Here is a 16,094-nt window from a genome sequence, read left to right as displayed (position 1 = left end):
AATGATCCCATTAACTCCATGGACCATACAAGTTGTCGGTATCAAAAAGGTGGCAAAGGTTACCATGCATTTATGAAAAGCTCTATATCTGTAGATTATATTTTGGTATGATAACCCTTTCTTAGACACAGCTAAATTGTTGTTATCAGCAGCTAGAGTTGGTGTCCCATTAACTTTACATTACAGGAAAAAAGTAGCATAAGAGGGGTCAAACTAGGGGGTTTTCATGATGCTGAATCCATTGCAAGCATCTGTTTTGCACAAAAAACATTCCTGGGGCTAAAACAGCCCCCACAAAAGTGTGAAAGGTCATCACTTTTCATCACTAAACCATAGTCTTGTGGGACAGTTTTTAGCCCAAGGAATGTTTTTTTTTTGTTGTTGTGCAAAACAGATGCTTGCAATGGATTCAGCATCATGAAAACCCCCTAGTTTGATCCCTCATATTATGCTACTTAAAGCAGATTCATTTTTTGCTTTTTTTTCCCTGTAATGTAAAGTTAATGGGACAACAAATCTAGCAGCTGATAACACCAATTTAGCTGTGTCTAAGAAAGGGTTATCATACCAAAATATAATCTACAGATATAGAGCTTTTATAAAATGCATGGTAACCTTTGCCACCTTTTTGATACCGACAACTCGTATGGCCCATGGACTAAACAATGACACGTCTCCAGTTGGTCTGGAGGTGTGAAGACCTTCTGCAGGAGGAGGGGTGAGAGCGGTCAATTTTGCCGAAAAATAGCGTCAGGGATGAGAGCTTTATGAGCAAAGATAATGTACTTACAAAAAAATCGGTCAGGCTTAGGCTACTGCTTAGACATGCAAGTGATATGAAAGATAAAAACATATATACAAATAATAATACTGTCATTGTGTAGCATATAACACTCCACTGTATCCTACTACAGTGTCAAAGTAATTATATAAATGAAAGGGATTATGTTCACAATGATACGATGATTGTATTATTGTGAAAATAATTCCTCTTCACGCTGTATTAGCCAGCGTGGGTTCTTGTAATGACGTAATGTTTCAGTTGTTTCACATATCAATTCACAGTAATAAAGGGAATGTCCAGATATGATTTTAAAATTATCTCATATAAACTTATTTATTGAAAAATCATAAATGGTTTGCACAACATATTTAAGCAAAACTTGCTGTCATGCCGGGAGAAAATAGGGTAACGTCATAGAATCGTTTTAGTCTACCTACAAATATGTAAATGCACTACAACGATTCTCTGGAGTCAAGCTAATTTAAGCGACTATACCGTGGTGTATTGACCACGTGATAGATAATAAGATCGGTCAGTCAGACCTCTCTATAATATGCTTTTAGGTGAAAGTATATTAGATCTCAGACTACAGACGTTGCTCTATATCAAACCGAGTGAGATAAGATCAAAACTTTATTGATTATATCATAGATAGTCACAAGAAAAGATTGGCGAGGATCGCGTGTCCTGGCATGGATATGTTCACAACTATGGCTCAGCGATTAGCCTATAGTGATTTATATCTCAAACATAGATGCGATCATGAGTCGCATGGCTTGTTTGACATATAATTAATATCCATGGGAAAGAGACCCGGTCCTCGTTAAGACAAAAGGATAGGAAAACGTTGTAAAACTGTTAGAGACAGATTAACTAAATGCTTCGCAGGGAAGGCTTCTATTTTAACATGAACGCTCTCGTTCCGTACATTTAGGAGTTAATTAGTGTGTTTCCTCTGCCTAATAAGATTTAAAATGAACAAATAAAAGAGATAATACTGATTGATTACGTTCAGACTTGATGCTCTTAGCATAGAAAAATAAAAGAAAGGAAGGAAAAGAGAAGTAGAGTTACTGTATTACTTTGCTAAGTCAATTCAATAACTGTACATCAGGTTTGTCCCATATAGATGAGTGAATTCCCTGTGGAGGTAAGCTATCAATAAACGCATCGTGCGACTTCATTACAAGGCATTTTATACCAAAGCTTACCTCTGATCAGGGAAATATCAAATAAAAATAAAAATAAAAGGAAAAGTTGCTGAAAATGAATGCTATTACAGTGTGTTTACAAAAAGGTGTAAAATGCTCGTGTGAATAGTCTCGTTATTCAAAAATGAGACGGCTGCATGCTGTTGTCCGTTGGCTTCAAAAACGGACGCATGAGATCAGACAGTTAACAGTAGGCCTACAATACACAGGTCTCATCTGTCCGTACTGCGGGCTGGATGGTGCGTCGCTGTTGTCGTCGAGAAGCCGACGTGTTTTCGAGAACACGGGGCATATAAGGAAAACACATTTCTTTTCAGACAAAGGAAAAAGGCGTCGCTCTTTACTTCTAATTCACGCCATCAGATAATGATGTCTGTGCGTGTTTTCTGCGTGTGACATTTTGTCAATGTTTCACTGAGTTGAATAGTTCACTGGGGGGGGGGGGGGGGGGGGGGGGGGTCCTTCCTCCGCCGTGTTGTGGGTCACGCTACAACGCAAAATCGTTTGAAGTGAAAGTGGTGAACTCAGCCATTTGGCTGCGCTGGTCAAAGGTGAAGGCTATTGTTTATCCGTAGACCGGAGGGAGGGTATTTCAGCAAAACGTCTTCATCCTTCCTCCTCCTCCTCACATACCAAATCTATGTAAGACCTGGTATGGTACCGACACTAATTTCCATCGGAATGTGTGTATGTCGACACCTTTCCAACAGAGAGCTTCCCCCACTTTCGTCAGGGGTTTAGCACAGGCATTCCAGCCTTGTTGTTACAATTGTTAAAGTCATTGTTTGTTACCTGAGCAGATCAGCTCCAGTCTGTCCCACGAATAACCAGACTTAGTTGTACTACACTCTTGCAGGGAAGATTCAGATCCAACGCAGGGAGATGTAATCCACCATACAGGTTGACGTGTAGAACCAGAAGTAAATTCTATTGAAACAAAAGAGCCACAATCCAGCTGTCTACACACTACAGATGATGACCCTTGGTTCCAGTCTGACATCAAATCAGCCACTGGTCTCCATTCTTCCTGGTGTTTCATCTCCAGTATACCAATACAGTGACTGATTCCTCCCACCAACCTGACATTTCCAGAATCTGAACAGAGACAATAGAATAAGCAGTAAACATGTGATATGACTTTGGAATAAAACATCTCTAGCTGTACAGCAGGTTGGTTTAGCTCTTGAAATGCATAGATGATGTCCTTTCATTCTCTTGTTGCTGCTATTCATTTAAGTGCAATGGTTTGATTTAAACAAACAGGTTTGTTGTCATGGTGATTTGGTACACCATACACAGAGTTAATGGCCTCTGTAGGCTATATACATGTTTTCATGTCACTTTTAGCGGGGCAGATAAATGCATTTTTGCACTAAAATACTTCACAAGTGGAAAGAAACCTAAAACTTTTCACAAGTACTCCTTAGGGGTTGTTCCTATGATAAAACACGTTAGACACTGAAAAATCAAAATGGCTGCCATGTTTCCAAGATGGCTGCCTCTGAACAGTACGCCAGCCAGTTAATGTCTGATTTTCATAATATTAGAGTTGTTTTGTAGGTTTTAAAACATCCTGAGTTCATTTATTACACTTTTAAAGCAGCCAGAATAACCTTTCTGACTTTTGGTTGGGGTCTTTCCTCACTTGGGACCCCCCAAACAGACCCCTGAGCCTATCTCAGTAATCGCTTTGCTCCTGCTCCAGAACAATATTAAATTAGATCATAACTGAAGCATCAAAGTTGCTGTAACTGGGCTCTGAAAGCAAAAATGAGTAGTAGCAAATACCCAGGGGTCTTCCACAGGGGGTCCGGGACCCCTAGGGGGTCCTCAGAGCTACTACAGGTGGCCTGCCGAATCTAGATAGGGACGTTTTTCTTCTTTATTTTTTACATTTGAAACTGTTTTTATTAGTATCTCAGTATTATTTATAACATTTTTGTGTTAGACAGACAGGTTCACAGGTGTTACTGCAGGGATTGCAAGAATTAAGGTATTGCAACTTCTCACTTTGGGCGCGCAGACTAAAGGCCCATTCCCACTGGGCCAGATAAAACAAATATTTGCCACAGATAAAAGTATCGGTGGCAAATATCTGTGGTAGATATTATTTTTATCTGTATCTACCATCCACTTTGAATGGAAAAATATCTGGAGAAAGAGATTTTTTTTATCTGTTTATCTGGCCCAGTGGGAATGGGCCTTTACATGTCCATTTATTGCACTGCACTCACACTGACAACACAACACACACACACCTCTTTGTTATTGTCACCCCAAAACCTGCACCCTATCCTCTTAACAGTTTGGCTGCTTTCGGTAGCCAAACACGTTCACAGACGAGATAAGGTTTCCATGGTAACCCGCATCTCAGACAATTGCTACGGGTGCTGGTGAAAGAAAAAACTGCATACGTCATGACGCAACGCAGCCAGAAGCAACCGAGAGCGGCCATTATCCATTGACTCCTATTCTATACTGAAACATAAAAACGGCTTTATCTCGAAATAAGGTGCAAATAACGCCGAGGAGGCCGAGATCAGCTTGTCTTCACGGCGACACTATGCCGTGATGGTCGGCCCCGGTTAGGATTTTAGTTTTCGCGACCGTTTGTAAACAAACAGACGTCCATCTTGGATCGTCAGTGTACACCCACGTGCACACGCACGGAGCTTCCGGGGCTCTTCAAAATAAAGCGTAAGTGAATGGTGGCGTCCTGAGTGTTAAGAGCTCACGGTCAATTGTACCCAAAGAAATTCACTACTATACATGTCCTCCCTAATAATGTTGACAGTTTCCACTATAGCATACATGGGCAACTGGCGGCCCAGGGGCCACATGCGGCCCCCACCGTCACTTAATGCGGCCAACAGGTTAATACCGGAATACTAATATATTATTGATTTCAGCTGTTACAATTCCAAACATGACCTGCTTTAATTCCATCAGTTTATCTTAGTAGCTTAATGACAGTATAGTAGTATTACAATTTTATCAAAATGTTAGATTTCAGGATTCCAATTTAAAAATAAAAAATAAAATATTCAGGATTCTAATTCAAAAGAAGCAAAAATAGCCGATTTACAAGCTCAAAACGCATCGCATCGCGATGCGTTTTGAGCTTGTAGATCTGCTATTTTAGCTTCTTTTGTATAAGATACTAGAATGACAAAGTAGAACGTAGCAATATGCAATGTGGCCCTCTGGAGTAGTGGCCCTCGCCATCATCAAAGTTGCCCACCCCTGCACTATAGCATTTGCAGGGAGGAGTGCAAGGCAGGTTATTGTTTGAGCAGCTGCACCCTCCCTTGTAACCTGCTTTGCAGCCACATTTGATGAGCTCAAGTACTGCCTTTGGAGCAGGGAGGGCAAGAAACCTGACTGGAACATACCCTCCACTCTCTGAATTCCATCTATTTCTTTCAATTGATGGAAGCTCAGGGAAATTTGTCAGGTATGACAAAGTAGGCATCATAATACGATACCTTCATCAAGGGACATGATTTTGAGCAAGTGCAAACACATGAAGAGGCTGATACCCCGATTCCTTATCAAGTCCTTGCCTCCGGTACAAAAAAAAGGAAATGTATATATTCGAGTGAGTTCAAGTTATTGGATGGTACAAATGTCAAGAGTTCCTTTGCGTACATAGTTTTTCAGGTGCTGACTGGGGAAGAACATTTGTTGGAATCACCAAAAAGACATGGGTCAATGCCTTGAGTGGGTCATGACTTGATGATGATGATGATGACCAAGCCATCAAGGACCTTGGCAAGGCCATTCCTCCTGAGCTTATAAATGGTGAGCTTCCATCAACATTGAAGTCGGAACATTTTGCATGCCATGTTTACAGTTCAAAAGGTCCAACAACCCTGGGATTACTCAGATGGGAACAATTTCTGTCAAAGAACTTGGAGGGTGAGATGCTACCTCCAACTCGTGCTGCACTGCTACCACATTACCTCCGTGCCAACTCCGTCACAATGCAGGATAAATCATACCTGACAAATTGCCCTGTAGAGGGTAAATTCCAGTTAGGTTTCTTGCTCTCCCTGCTCCAAAGGCAGTACTTGAGCTCATCAAATGTGTCTGCAAAGCAGGTTGTGGACGGTGCAGCTGCTCAATTAACCTGCCTTTCACTCTATGCTATGGTGGAGACTGTGTCAACACTATTAGGTTGGAGGACAAATATATCCTGCATGTCTGAAATGACTGTATTGTAGTGAATCTCTTTGGGCGTAATTGACCATGGGCTCTATAAGAGGATAAGGTGAGGGTTTTGGGGTGACGATAACAGAGGTGTGTGTGTGTGTGTGTGTGTGTGTGTGTGTGTGTGTGTGTGTGTGTGTGTGTGTGTGTGTGTGTGTGTGTGTGTGTGTCTGTGTCTGTGTCTGTGTCTGTGTCTCTGTCTGTGTCTCTGTCTCTGTCTGTGTGTTGTCAGTGTGAGTGCAGTGCAATAAATGGAAATGTTGTTCTGCCCCCAAAAGTGAAAAGTTGCAATACCTTCATTATTGCAATCCCTGCAGTAACAGCTGTCAACCATGTAAGGGATAAATACTGGCTCCGCGGGGGTTGTTCATATATAACATCCCGACGGACTGATAACTCCCCGAGGCTACTAAATCAAATTAATAATTTGACTCAAAACTAAAAACAAAACAAAGTATTTCCTTGTTTACAGACGGCTGGACGTGTTCCACAAGTGTTGCGCTGGGCGTCCTCCCAGCGCGACACGGTCGCCTTGGAAAACAAGGAAGTGCTGATTAGATAAGGTCCATTTTCTGACACTACGTCGTCTATTTCTCGCTTAAAATATTTTTAAAAACATTCTTCAGAGCAACGTTTAGTTGTAAATGTCGCTGTGTGTTTGTTTTCATGGCTGACATGTTGGATACAGCACAAGATTCACGCAGTGCAGTTTGACTGCAGCAGGTGCTCTGAGTCTTTGATTAGGCAGCGGTCTGTTATTGAGCCGAGCGGTCTGCTATCCAGAAATAACAGACCTCTGATTTCAGCGCTCGACCAATCAGAATCAAGCATTGAAACAGGCCGGGTAATAAAACTGTTTAACACAAAAAAACATATAAATAATACTGAGAATACTAATAAACCATCAAAGTACAATACATAAAACCAGGATACATAAAAACATTCGAAGTTTCAAATGTAAAATTTGGCAGGCCCCCTGTAGTAGCTCTGAGGACCCCACCCAGGGGTCCCGGACCCCCCGTGGAAGACCTCTGTTATTTGCTACTAGTCCTTTTTTGATTTCAGAGCATATTTCAGATCTAATTTAACATTGTTCTGGAGCAGGAGCAGAGCGATTACTGAAATAGGCTCAGGGGTCTGTCTGGGGGGTCCCAGGTGAGGAAAGACCCCAACCAAAAGTCAGAAAGATTATTCTGGCTGCTTTAAAAGTGTAATAAATGAACTCAGGATGTTTTAAAACCTACGAAACAACGCTAATATTATGAAAATTCGATATTAACTGGCTGGCGTACTGTAAAACATATCCGAAAAGGCGGCCATCTTTAAAACTGGTGGCCATTTTGAAAATTAAGTGTCTAATGTGATTTTTCTAAAGAATGACCCAAGAGGTACACTCTGTCAAATTTTGGTGCTTCTTTCCAGAACTGAAGTATTGTTCTCCTTAACTGCCCCGCTATTTCACATTTGACTGTTTGACTGAGTTTATTACTGTGTCATGATGAACATTTTTATTCAGGTTACCTGTGACAGTGAGAGAGATTAACTCACTCCCAGAGGAGAAGTTATGATTGAAAACACTGATGTGAAAAACGCAGCTGTAGTTCCCTTGGTGGGTGTGGTCTGCTGCAGGAAACAGGAAGTTGGCAGAGTGACTGACAGCTGGCTGGGTGTGGTTGTGTGTTGCATTGGATCCAGTGAAGGTGAGGTGGAAGGAGCCTCCTGGGTACTGTGGCTGGATGGAGCAGCTGATGGTGAAGTTTGAACCCTCCACCACAAGCTGCTGCTGCTGCTGCTGCTGCTGCTGCTGCTGCTGGCTCTCAGAAATCCCATTTATGGAGCGGAAGAGGGTGATGTTTGGTTTAAACAGCAGATCTGTAACAAGATGTGATGTGTAATTATAGTAGACAATCGTTTAGAGATCAAATATATAGAAAATAATTAAACAAGAAATAGTGTACATAATTGTTGTACTGTTTGAACCACCAGCTTTGAAATGCACATCAAAGCCAGGTACTACTAAGAAGGGAATATCTTCAGAATTAGTGTCATATCCTGGAATAAATTCCTTACCAAAATATTTATTCACCAACGTGTTTGTATAGGTGTCTAGTAACACATCCCACAAAATTCAGTTTCCCTAGGAGAATCAGTTACAGCTGATGAAAGTTGGAGTCCAATTAAATTAACTATACAGGATAAAACACACCAAAATAAATATGCTTTAAGTAGCATGTGAGGGGTCATTCATGATTTTGAATCCATTGCAAGCATTTGTTTTGCACGGAAAACATTCCTTGGGGTCAAGGCGGCTCCCACAAAACTTTGAAAAGTGATGACTCATCACTAAACAATAATTGTATGGGGGCTGTTTCTACCCCAAGGAATGTTTTTTGTGCAAAACAAATGCTTGCAATGGATTCAGAATCATTAAAAAACCCTAGTTTGACCACTCACATGCTACTTAAAGCATATTAGTCCGGAAGCCGCGGGGGTGAACGTGGATTCGCCTGTAAAAGTTTTTTTCTCAACTGATTCTTGTAGCTTGGGGTCACCTCTTAAGGATTCAAGATGATGACCAGTGATATCCATTGAGCATTTTGTATTATTAACCCCTTAATGCCTGAAACAAAAGAAATCCACCCAGGAGGAAAATACCCAGAAAAATATGTTTTTTCTGGGTATTTAAGGAGGATCTGAGGGGTCTAACTAGGGGTTATGATAGAAATTAATTAATGTTCCACAAGGATGAAGGATTTGAAGAGTTGACAAAGATTTATTCCAAAGAGGCAAATAGTTGAACATAGTGTCAGCATTCACAGGATCAGGGGAGAAGGCCTCCTGGCCTCTCCTGTCAGCCCCTCTGGGCACAAGCCTCTCTTAGTACCATTACCATACAGCTCTTATAGTCCAAGATGCTATTCTAACATGTTAACATGGTCTTATAAGGTTATGTTCTAAAGATAAAGCAACATAGACATAGTTACACACAGTACAGATTATGCTGACGGAGTGAAGTAGCCTAAGCATAGATGAGGGAGAGAACTCAGCTGTTAGATTGACAGCTGCAGGTACATCTAAATGTAAATGAGTAGCCTTGTGAGAGATTTAGACTACATACACATATTTAGTACACTATAAATATTTCTACCACAGGGTTTGTCATGATGCTGAATCCATTGCAGGCATTTGTTTTGCACAAAAAACATTCTGTGGGCTAGAAATGGCCTCAGAAAACAATACACATATGGGTGAGTATTCATGTTAGTCGGAGGCCTTAGGGTTTTTTTTCTCGTGCTAATCAGTCTAAAAGTGCAAAATTTTGCACAGATGTAGCTCAGGGCATGCTCTAATGATTTAGCTAGGGCGCCCGAGTCTGCGACATTCGGGGTCGCCACAGCGGCCAAATCAAGTTGGGCTCCCATCGACTTTAGTGATGAAAAGTGATGAGTCAGAGTTTTGAGGGTGCTGTGGTGACCCCGAAGGTCGCCGACTCGGGCGCCCTAGCTAAATCATTAGAGCATGCCCTGAGCTACATCTGTGCAAACTTTGCACTTTTAGACTGATTAGCACGAGAACAAAAACCCTAAGTCCTCCGACTAACATGAATACTCACCCATACGTGTATTGTTTTCTGAGGCCATTTCTAGCCCACGGAATGTTTTTTGTGCAAAACAAATGCCTGCAATGGATTCAGCATCATGACAAACCCCTAGTTAGACCCCTCAGATCCTCCTTAAATACCCAGAAAAAAAATCTTTTTCTGGGTATTTTCCTCCTGGGTGGATTTCTTTTGTTTCAGGCATTAAGGGGTTAATAATGAATAATGCTCAATGGATATCACTGGTCATCATCTTGAATCCTTAACCCTTAAGTTCTGTTCAGATTCACTACACCTTCGTTCTGTTCGGGTCATTTTGACCCGGGGGATATTTGGTTTAAAAAAAAAACACTAATATAAATTTTTACTTAACAAATCATCATGATACATTGACTTTGACTCAATACCAATCAATTCATATGATATATATGGTAAATATTTGCATTTCTGCTTTGCTATATCACATTAAACACTGAAAGAGCTAGGCATTTTTAATGATTTCGCTGAAATTCATGTAAAAAACTACTTTATTTAATACTGGGCAATATTGCTCATGCTTATAGGACAAAATGAAAATCAGACAATATTTTTATGAACTTTTTTTTTCCCAACATGCCCATTAATTGAATACTTGTGGTTCAAGAACAGGACATCATTCTCACATAGAGCTGAACACACATGTGAACACACATGAACGTCACATATGAATATACACTTGAACGTATACACTAGGACAGGTTTTCAAACACTTTGGTCTCAGGGCACCCCTGTAAACAACATTTTCATCCACAGCAACCCTGAATTACAGTGTTACTTTACAGCACCTTATGTTTATGTAAAATAATGTAAAATTTCCCCTAGATACAGTACCGTCACAAGGAAAACTTCAGATACGTGAGGGGTGAGGGTGAGGGGTGAGGAGGTGAGGGGTGAGGAGGAGAGGGGGTGAAGGGTGTGGGGGGGGTGAGGGCGATAGGAGGGGGGAGGGGGGGAAGGAGGTGACTGTGTCTGTGTTATAATACAGTATACATGCTTTCTTTTATTTATGTGCATCTGGGGTGGCGGGGGAGGGGGGGTGGGACAGTATACATGCTTTCTTTTATTTCTGTGCATCTGGGGTGGCGGGGGAGGGGGGGTGGGAGGGAGGTGGGGGGGGTTCGGTTGGGGGGTTTGGAGGGGAGGGGGTAAGGTGAGGTGAGGGGGGTTGGAGGGGGGAGGGGTGGAAGGGGTTAGGGGGTGATTGTGTATCTGTGTTTGTACATGGTAAATGGTAAATGGTAAATGGTGCATTCATATAGCGCTTTTATCCAAAGCGCTTTACAATGTGCATTACATTCACCCATTCACACACACATTCATACACCAGTGGCGGTAGAAACCATGCAAGGCACCAACCAGCTCACCGGAGGCAACTTGGGGTTCAGTGTCTTGCCGAAGGACACTTCGACATGTAGACAGGAGAAGCTGGGATTTGAACCACTGACCCATGGAGCATTGGCCAACCCACTCTACCTCCTGAGCTACAGCCGCCCCAACATGATTCCTTGCATTTCTGTGCATCGGGGGGGGGGGTGCAGAAGGGGGGGGAGGGTGCGGAATGGGGCTTCGGAAGGGGGGTGTTAGAAGTGGGGGTGACTGAGTGTCTGTGTTTTGGCATAATACTGTGTATTTCTGTGCATCTGTGCTCCCGGGTCAAAATGACCCGAACAGCACTTAAGGTTCAAAAAATATGAGGGGGGTGTAGCATGGGTGTAGTGCAAAAATATTTTTTTTACATGTTCATCTCAGAAGAATCTTTAAGGCCAGTGAGTTTCAGGTGGAAACAATTTAAACTTCTACCTTTTTTTTCCAAATGAAAATGTAAAACGGGTCAAAATGACCCGAACAGCACTTAAGGGTTAAGAGGTCCCCCCAAGAATCAGTTGAGAAAAAAACTTTTACAGGCGAATCCACGTTCAGCCAAAAATCACCATTTGGCTCCCGGACTATATTTATTTTGGTGTGTTTTATCCTCTATAGTTAATTTAATGGATCTCCAACTTTCATCAGCTGTAACTGATTCTCCTAGGGAAACTGAATTTCAGGCTTTGTGGGATGTGTTACTAGACATCTTTACAAACACATTGATGAAAAAATGTTTTGGTAAGGAATTTATTCCAGGACTTTTTAAGATATTCCCTTCTTATACATTTCTGAAATGCCTTCTGTCTCCTCAGTCTATATCGGGCTCTATTGTATTTGAGTTGTGCTTCATTACAAGCTGCTACTTAACATCCTAATTCCTATGTTTATAAGGGGCAGATCTACGTATCTTCTCTGTCAGTTTAACTCAATTTAGTAGAGATGCGACGTTCGCGAACAAATCGAATCTTTTGAACGTTTCTTTGAAGTGAACGATGGGATCCGGTTCACGGAGTAGGGAGACGTTCATTTGGCTGAATTGGCTCGCGACGCGGTGCGGCGCCACCGGCGCCGCAATGCGCGGTGCGGCGCGGCAATGTGCAGCTATCTAGGAAGCAAATTAAGACACTACAGTTTGATTTGATCATAGCTTAGACAATTCTATAATTAAAACGTCTCCATATTGCTTGGGAAGTCCACTTCCATGACAAATGACTGTATTATGTCCCTGTGGCTGTAAATATTTAAATGTTTGCTATTTCAAAATAGCCGATGTACAAGCTCACATTGTGCCAGGCCTAGCCAGTTGGTAAATCCTGGCTATACGCCACTAGGGAGGGAAGAGCGAGTTCATTGTTGCCTGCTTGTTTTTTTTTTAAGGTGTTGCATGAATAACATTAGTCAAGGTAGCTTAATTTACACACAGATGTTTTATAAAAAGGGTAAATACAAAATTGTGATCTCAACTGTCAGCAGAGGAATGTGGTGCCAGACCGTGCCACCTTGTGGATTCATGTTTCAACAAAAATATATAAATATGCAATGTGCCAAAAGAGCCAAATGAGCCAGTCTTTTGAACGGCTCTTTCAAGTCTGGCTCACTTCAAAGAGCCATAAATTGCATCTCTACAATTTAGTCTTGAAAAGAAAATATGGATCGCTACGCTAGAAAAACATTTTTTTTATACTTCCAGGGTGAGAGACCCCATGAGCAACACATTGTCAGGTGCTAGTGTGCATCTGCCATCCAGCCCAGAAGATGGTGTGCCTTAAAATCCACCAGGGTGAGGCACGTGTTGAATCTGAAGGAGCAGCGAGTGGAGTTATGCAGCCTACAGGAGAACAGACAGGTGCAAGGATGACCTCTACAAGGGATCAATATGGCAGAATGCACCCAAGGCAGTGAAAGGCAGAGTGGGGAGGCATAGAAGCTACTGATTGGCATCATCACAGTGTCATTCCAGGGAAACCCTGGCCTCAACAGTCATTGTTGCGTAATCCCCAAACAAAGATGCTGGCTCTGATGACAGAACAAAAACTTCTGATGGAAGGCAGCCCGCAGTCACTGATCAGACAGAGAGGTCATGTTGGAGAAGTATTGTGTTGAAAAAGAGGAACTATACTAATTGTACGTGCAGCCTTTTTAGAGTGCAGACTTGGCAACACCTACTAATCGCTGACCTCTACACAGTCCTATCTAGCATTAGGGTATTGAGCCCTGCAGTACTGTTAGCTCCAGAACCACGCCGCAGTAAGTCATTGGGTAAATATTATAAGTAACGTTTATTTATCATGTACTCAATGAATATGCAACACCAATTCTAGCACAGTTGGCGTTATTTTTTTTATTTTTAGAAATACTACTACTACTACTACTACTACTATATTGATTCACTGCTTGGATAGTCTAAGCTAACGCGGACATTCTATGCTGCCCGGCAGATCTCGCCGGGTCCTCTGCAGTGGCGTAGACAGAATTGAACCACCGGCTAGGCCTGCGCCCATCTGGGTGGGCACTATCGCGCGGTGCACGAAAAATAATCCATGTTTTTCGGGTTGGATCGGGCATCCTGGTGCGATTTGGGTTGGGTTTCTTTGCATGATTAAATAATCAATTAATGTGTGGCGTCCACTAGTGATGCGCAGGTCAGGGTTTTTTATGGACCGCCTGCCCCCGCAAATTTCATTTTCTGACCCAGCCCAGCCTGCCCCGCAAGACGAGTATCAATTTTCACAGCCCAGCTCAGCCCAGCGTCATTAAATACATGTCAAATAAGTCTTTGAATGTGGATTTATTCCATCCATCACAGAAAGCTAATTCCAACCGTGCAAAAACAGAATGGCATATTAGAGAAGAAGCCGTTAACATGACGGCATGAGATGCTTATTTTAATTGACAACACTGACACACAGGACTATACACAGTACACACGGAGCACAACGCTAATGTATCAACAGAGAGATATTGCAGACCCAGTAGCCTAGTCACTGGTGCAAGACAAAATAAACAACTATGAAGAGAAAAGACCGAAATGTTTAAGTGCACGTCAACTTTTTATCAGAGCTCTGTAGCTACTGACGCTTCTCCCACAACAACAACAGCCAAACCAGCAGAAGGTAATTAACCAGTCCACTCACCCATTGCTGCTTTCAAACGCTGTGCATTGTTTTAAGTCCCAGGAGCATGGTTTTCATATCATAAATATGAACTTTAGTTTAGATTAGTCAAACGCTTGTGTCAGTATAATCCACGTGATTCCTGTATACATCTTGTAGGCTGCAACAACTCTAACAAGTAGCCAATAACAACACGCTGAAGCATTTCCTGTAACGGTGGATTTCAAAATAAGACCCTGCCGTAATATGATTATATAGGCAATTGGTTTTATTGTTAAAGGGATATTCCACTTTCAAAAAAACCTTTGGTCATTTTATAGTCTAATCAGGCTTTTATGAACACCCTGGATAGTTTTTAATTTACTTAATTCAATATTTAGATATTTGATGTAAATGTTACTAGGCCCTCCAGGCCAACTTCCTCTCCACATACACATCCATTGTAACTTCAAACTCCATTTTAACCGGGCGGCCCAGCGTCTAGTCGGCGACCTGGCCAACTCGGAACAATGTAAATAGGGAATGAATGCCCCGCCCTTTAATGCAAACCCCATTATACCTGTTTTCATAGGACCCGTTTTGACCATCTGTCTGCCTGTGTCCATTTATGCCCATATATGGAGATATCTGTATCTGTCTGTCTGTCTGTCGGCGTCCATTTTATGTCCATATATGGAGATCACTGCAGTTATAGTTCTGGGTCCATTTTATGCCCATATATGGAGATATCTGTCTATCTGCGTCCATTTTATGCCCATATATGGAGTATCTGTCTGTGCCTCCAACTGTGTTGCAGACACAGTGCCGGTTCCCCCTTTAATGCAAACCTCATTATACCTGTTGTCATAGGACCCGTTTTGAACATCTGTTTGCCTGTGTCCATTTATGCCCATATATGGAGATATATGTATCTGTCTGTCTGCGGCCATTTTATGCTCATATATGGAGATCTTTGACCATCTGTTTGCCTCTGTCCATTTATGTCCATATATGGAGATATCTGTATCTGTCTGTCTGCAATCCATTTTATGCCCATATATGGGGGCATTCATTTTATGCCCATATATGGAGAACGCGCGTGCCCGTGGGACGAACGGTTCTCGAGATACGCGGATTACATACATACATACACAATCACAGAGATTTTTTGTTGACTCATGTGGCGTACGTGATGTCAGAGCCTTTTATGAAGTGATGTCACAATGAGTCAGAGCTTTCGCCGATTTCCTCCGGAACAGCCTGATGTCAACAATCAACCCCGCATAAGGAGATTCCGAACGTTTCGCGCCGGTTCGGGAAAACCGGGGAACGCGCGTGCCGAATCTGAAGCCGGTGGGACGAACGGTTCTCGAGATACGCGGGTTACATACACGCAGACAGACAGACACGCAGAGATTTGTCGCATTTATAGATAGATGATAGATTCATTAAAAACACCCATTATTTTTTCTGGTGACTCATACTACCCTCCTAATGCATGAGCAGGCCGTTTTTTTGATAACTTTTTCTATTTATTTTTAATAATTAATTTTTGTATTAAATATTTTTCATTTTCCCAAAGAATTATTACAAATAAATGAAAAAAGTTCACGTATTAGCTCACGTATTAGGGTGGTACTATGAGTCACCAGAAAAAAATAATGGGTGTTTTTAATGAATCTATCATGGTTGAAATGGAGTTTGAAGTTACAATGCGTGTGTGTGGGGAGCAGCTCTGGATCAAGCCTCCTGATAACATTTACATCAAATATCTAAATATTGAACGAAGCAAATTA

At 41.9% G+C, this 16,094-nt stretch overlaps 1 protein-coding gene across 2 annotated transcripts in view; it reads right to left on the bottom strand.

The window, feature by feature from the left end:
- Positions 1-1,173: 1,173 nt before the first annotated feature.
- The window catches only part of LOC308305918 (scavenger receptor cysteine-rich type 1 protein M130-like), a 39,256-nt gene continuing 24,335 nt past the window's right edge, over positions 1,174-16,094 (bottom strand). For both annotated transcript variants that reach the window (XM_080750814.1, XM_080750815.1), the window contains 2 exons: positions 7,726-8,076; positions 1,174-3,090 (listed from right to left, as the gene is read on the bottom strand). In XM_080750814.1, coding sequence (XP_080606940.1) covers positions 2,774-3,090; positions 7,726-8,076 — 668 coding nt within the window. In that variant the 3' untranslated portion in view covers positions 1,174-2,773. The remainder of the gene's footprint in view (positions 3,091-7,725; positions 8,077-16,094) is intronic.

The sequence above is a fragment of the Nannobrachium achirus genome, assembly GCF_963921795.1.
Source record: "Nannobrachium achirus genome assembly, chromosome: 2".
Taxonomy (NCBI): Eukaryota; Metazoa; Chordata; class Actinopteri; order Myctophiformes; family Myctophidae; genus Nannobrachium; species Nannobrachium achirus.
The sequence above is the reverse complement of the archived record's forward strand: the minus strand, read 5'-3'. Positions and strand labels throughout refer to the sequence as shown.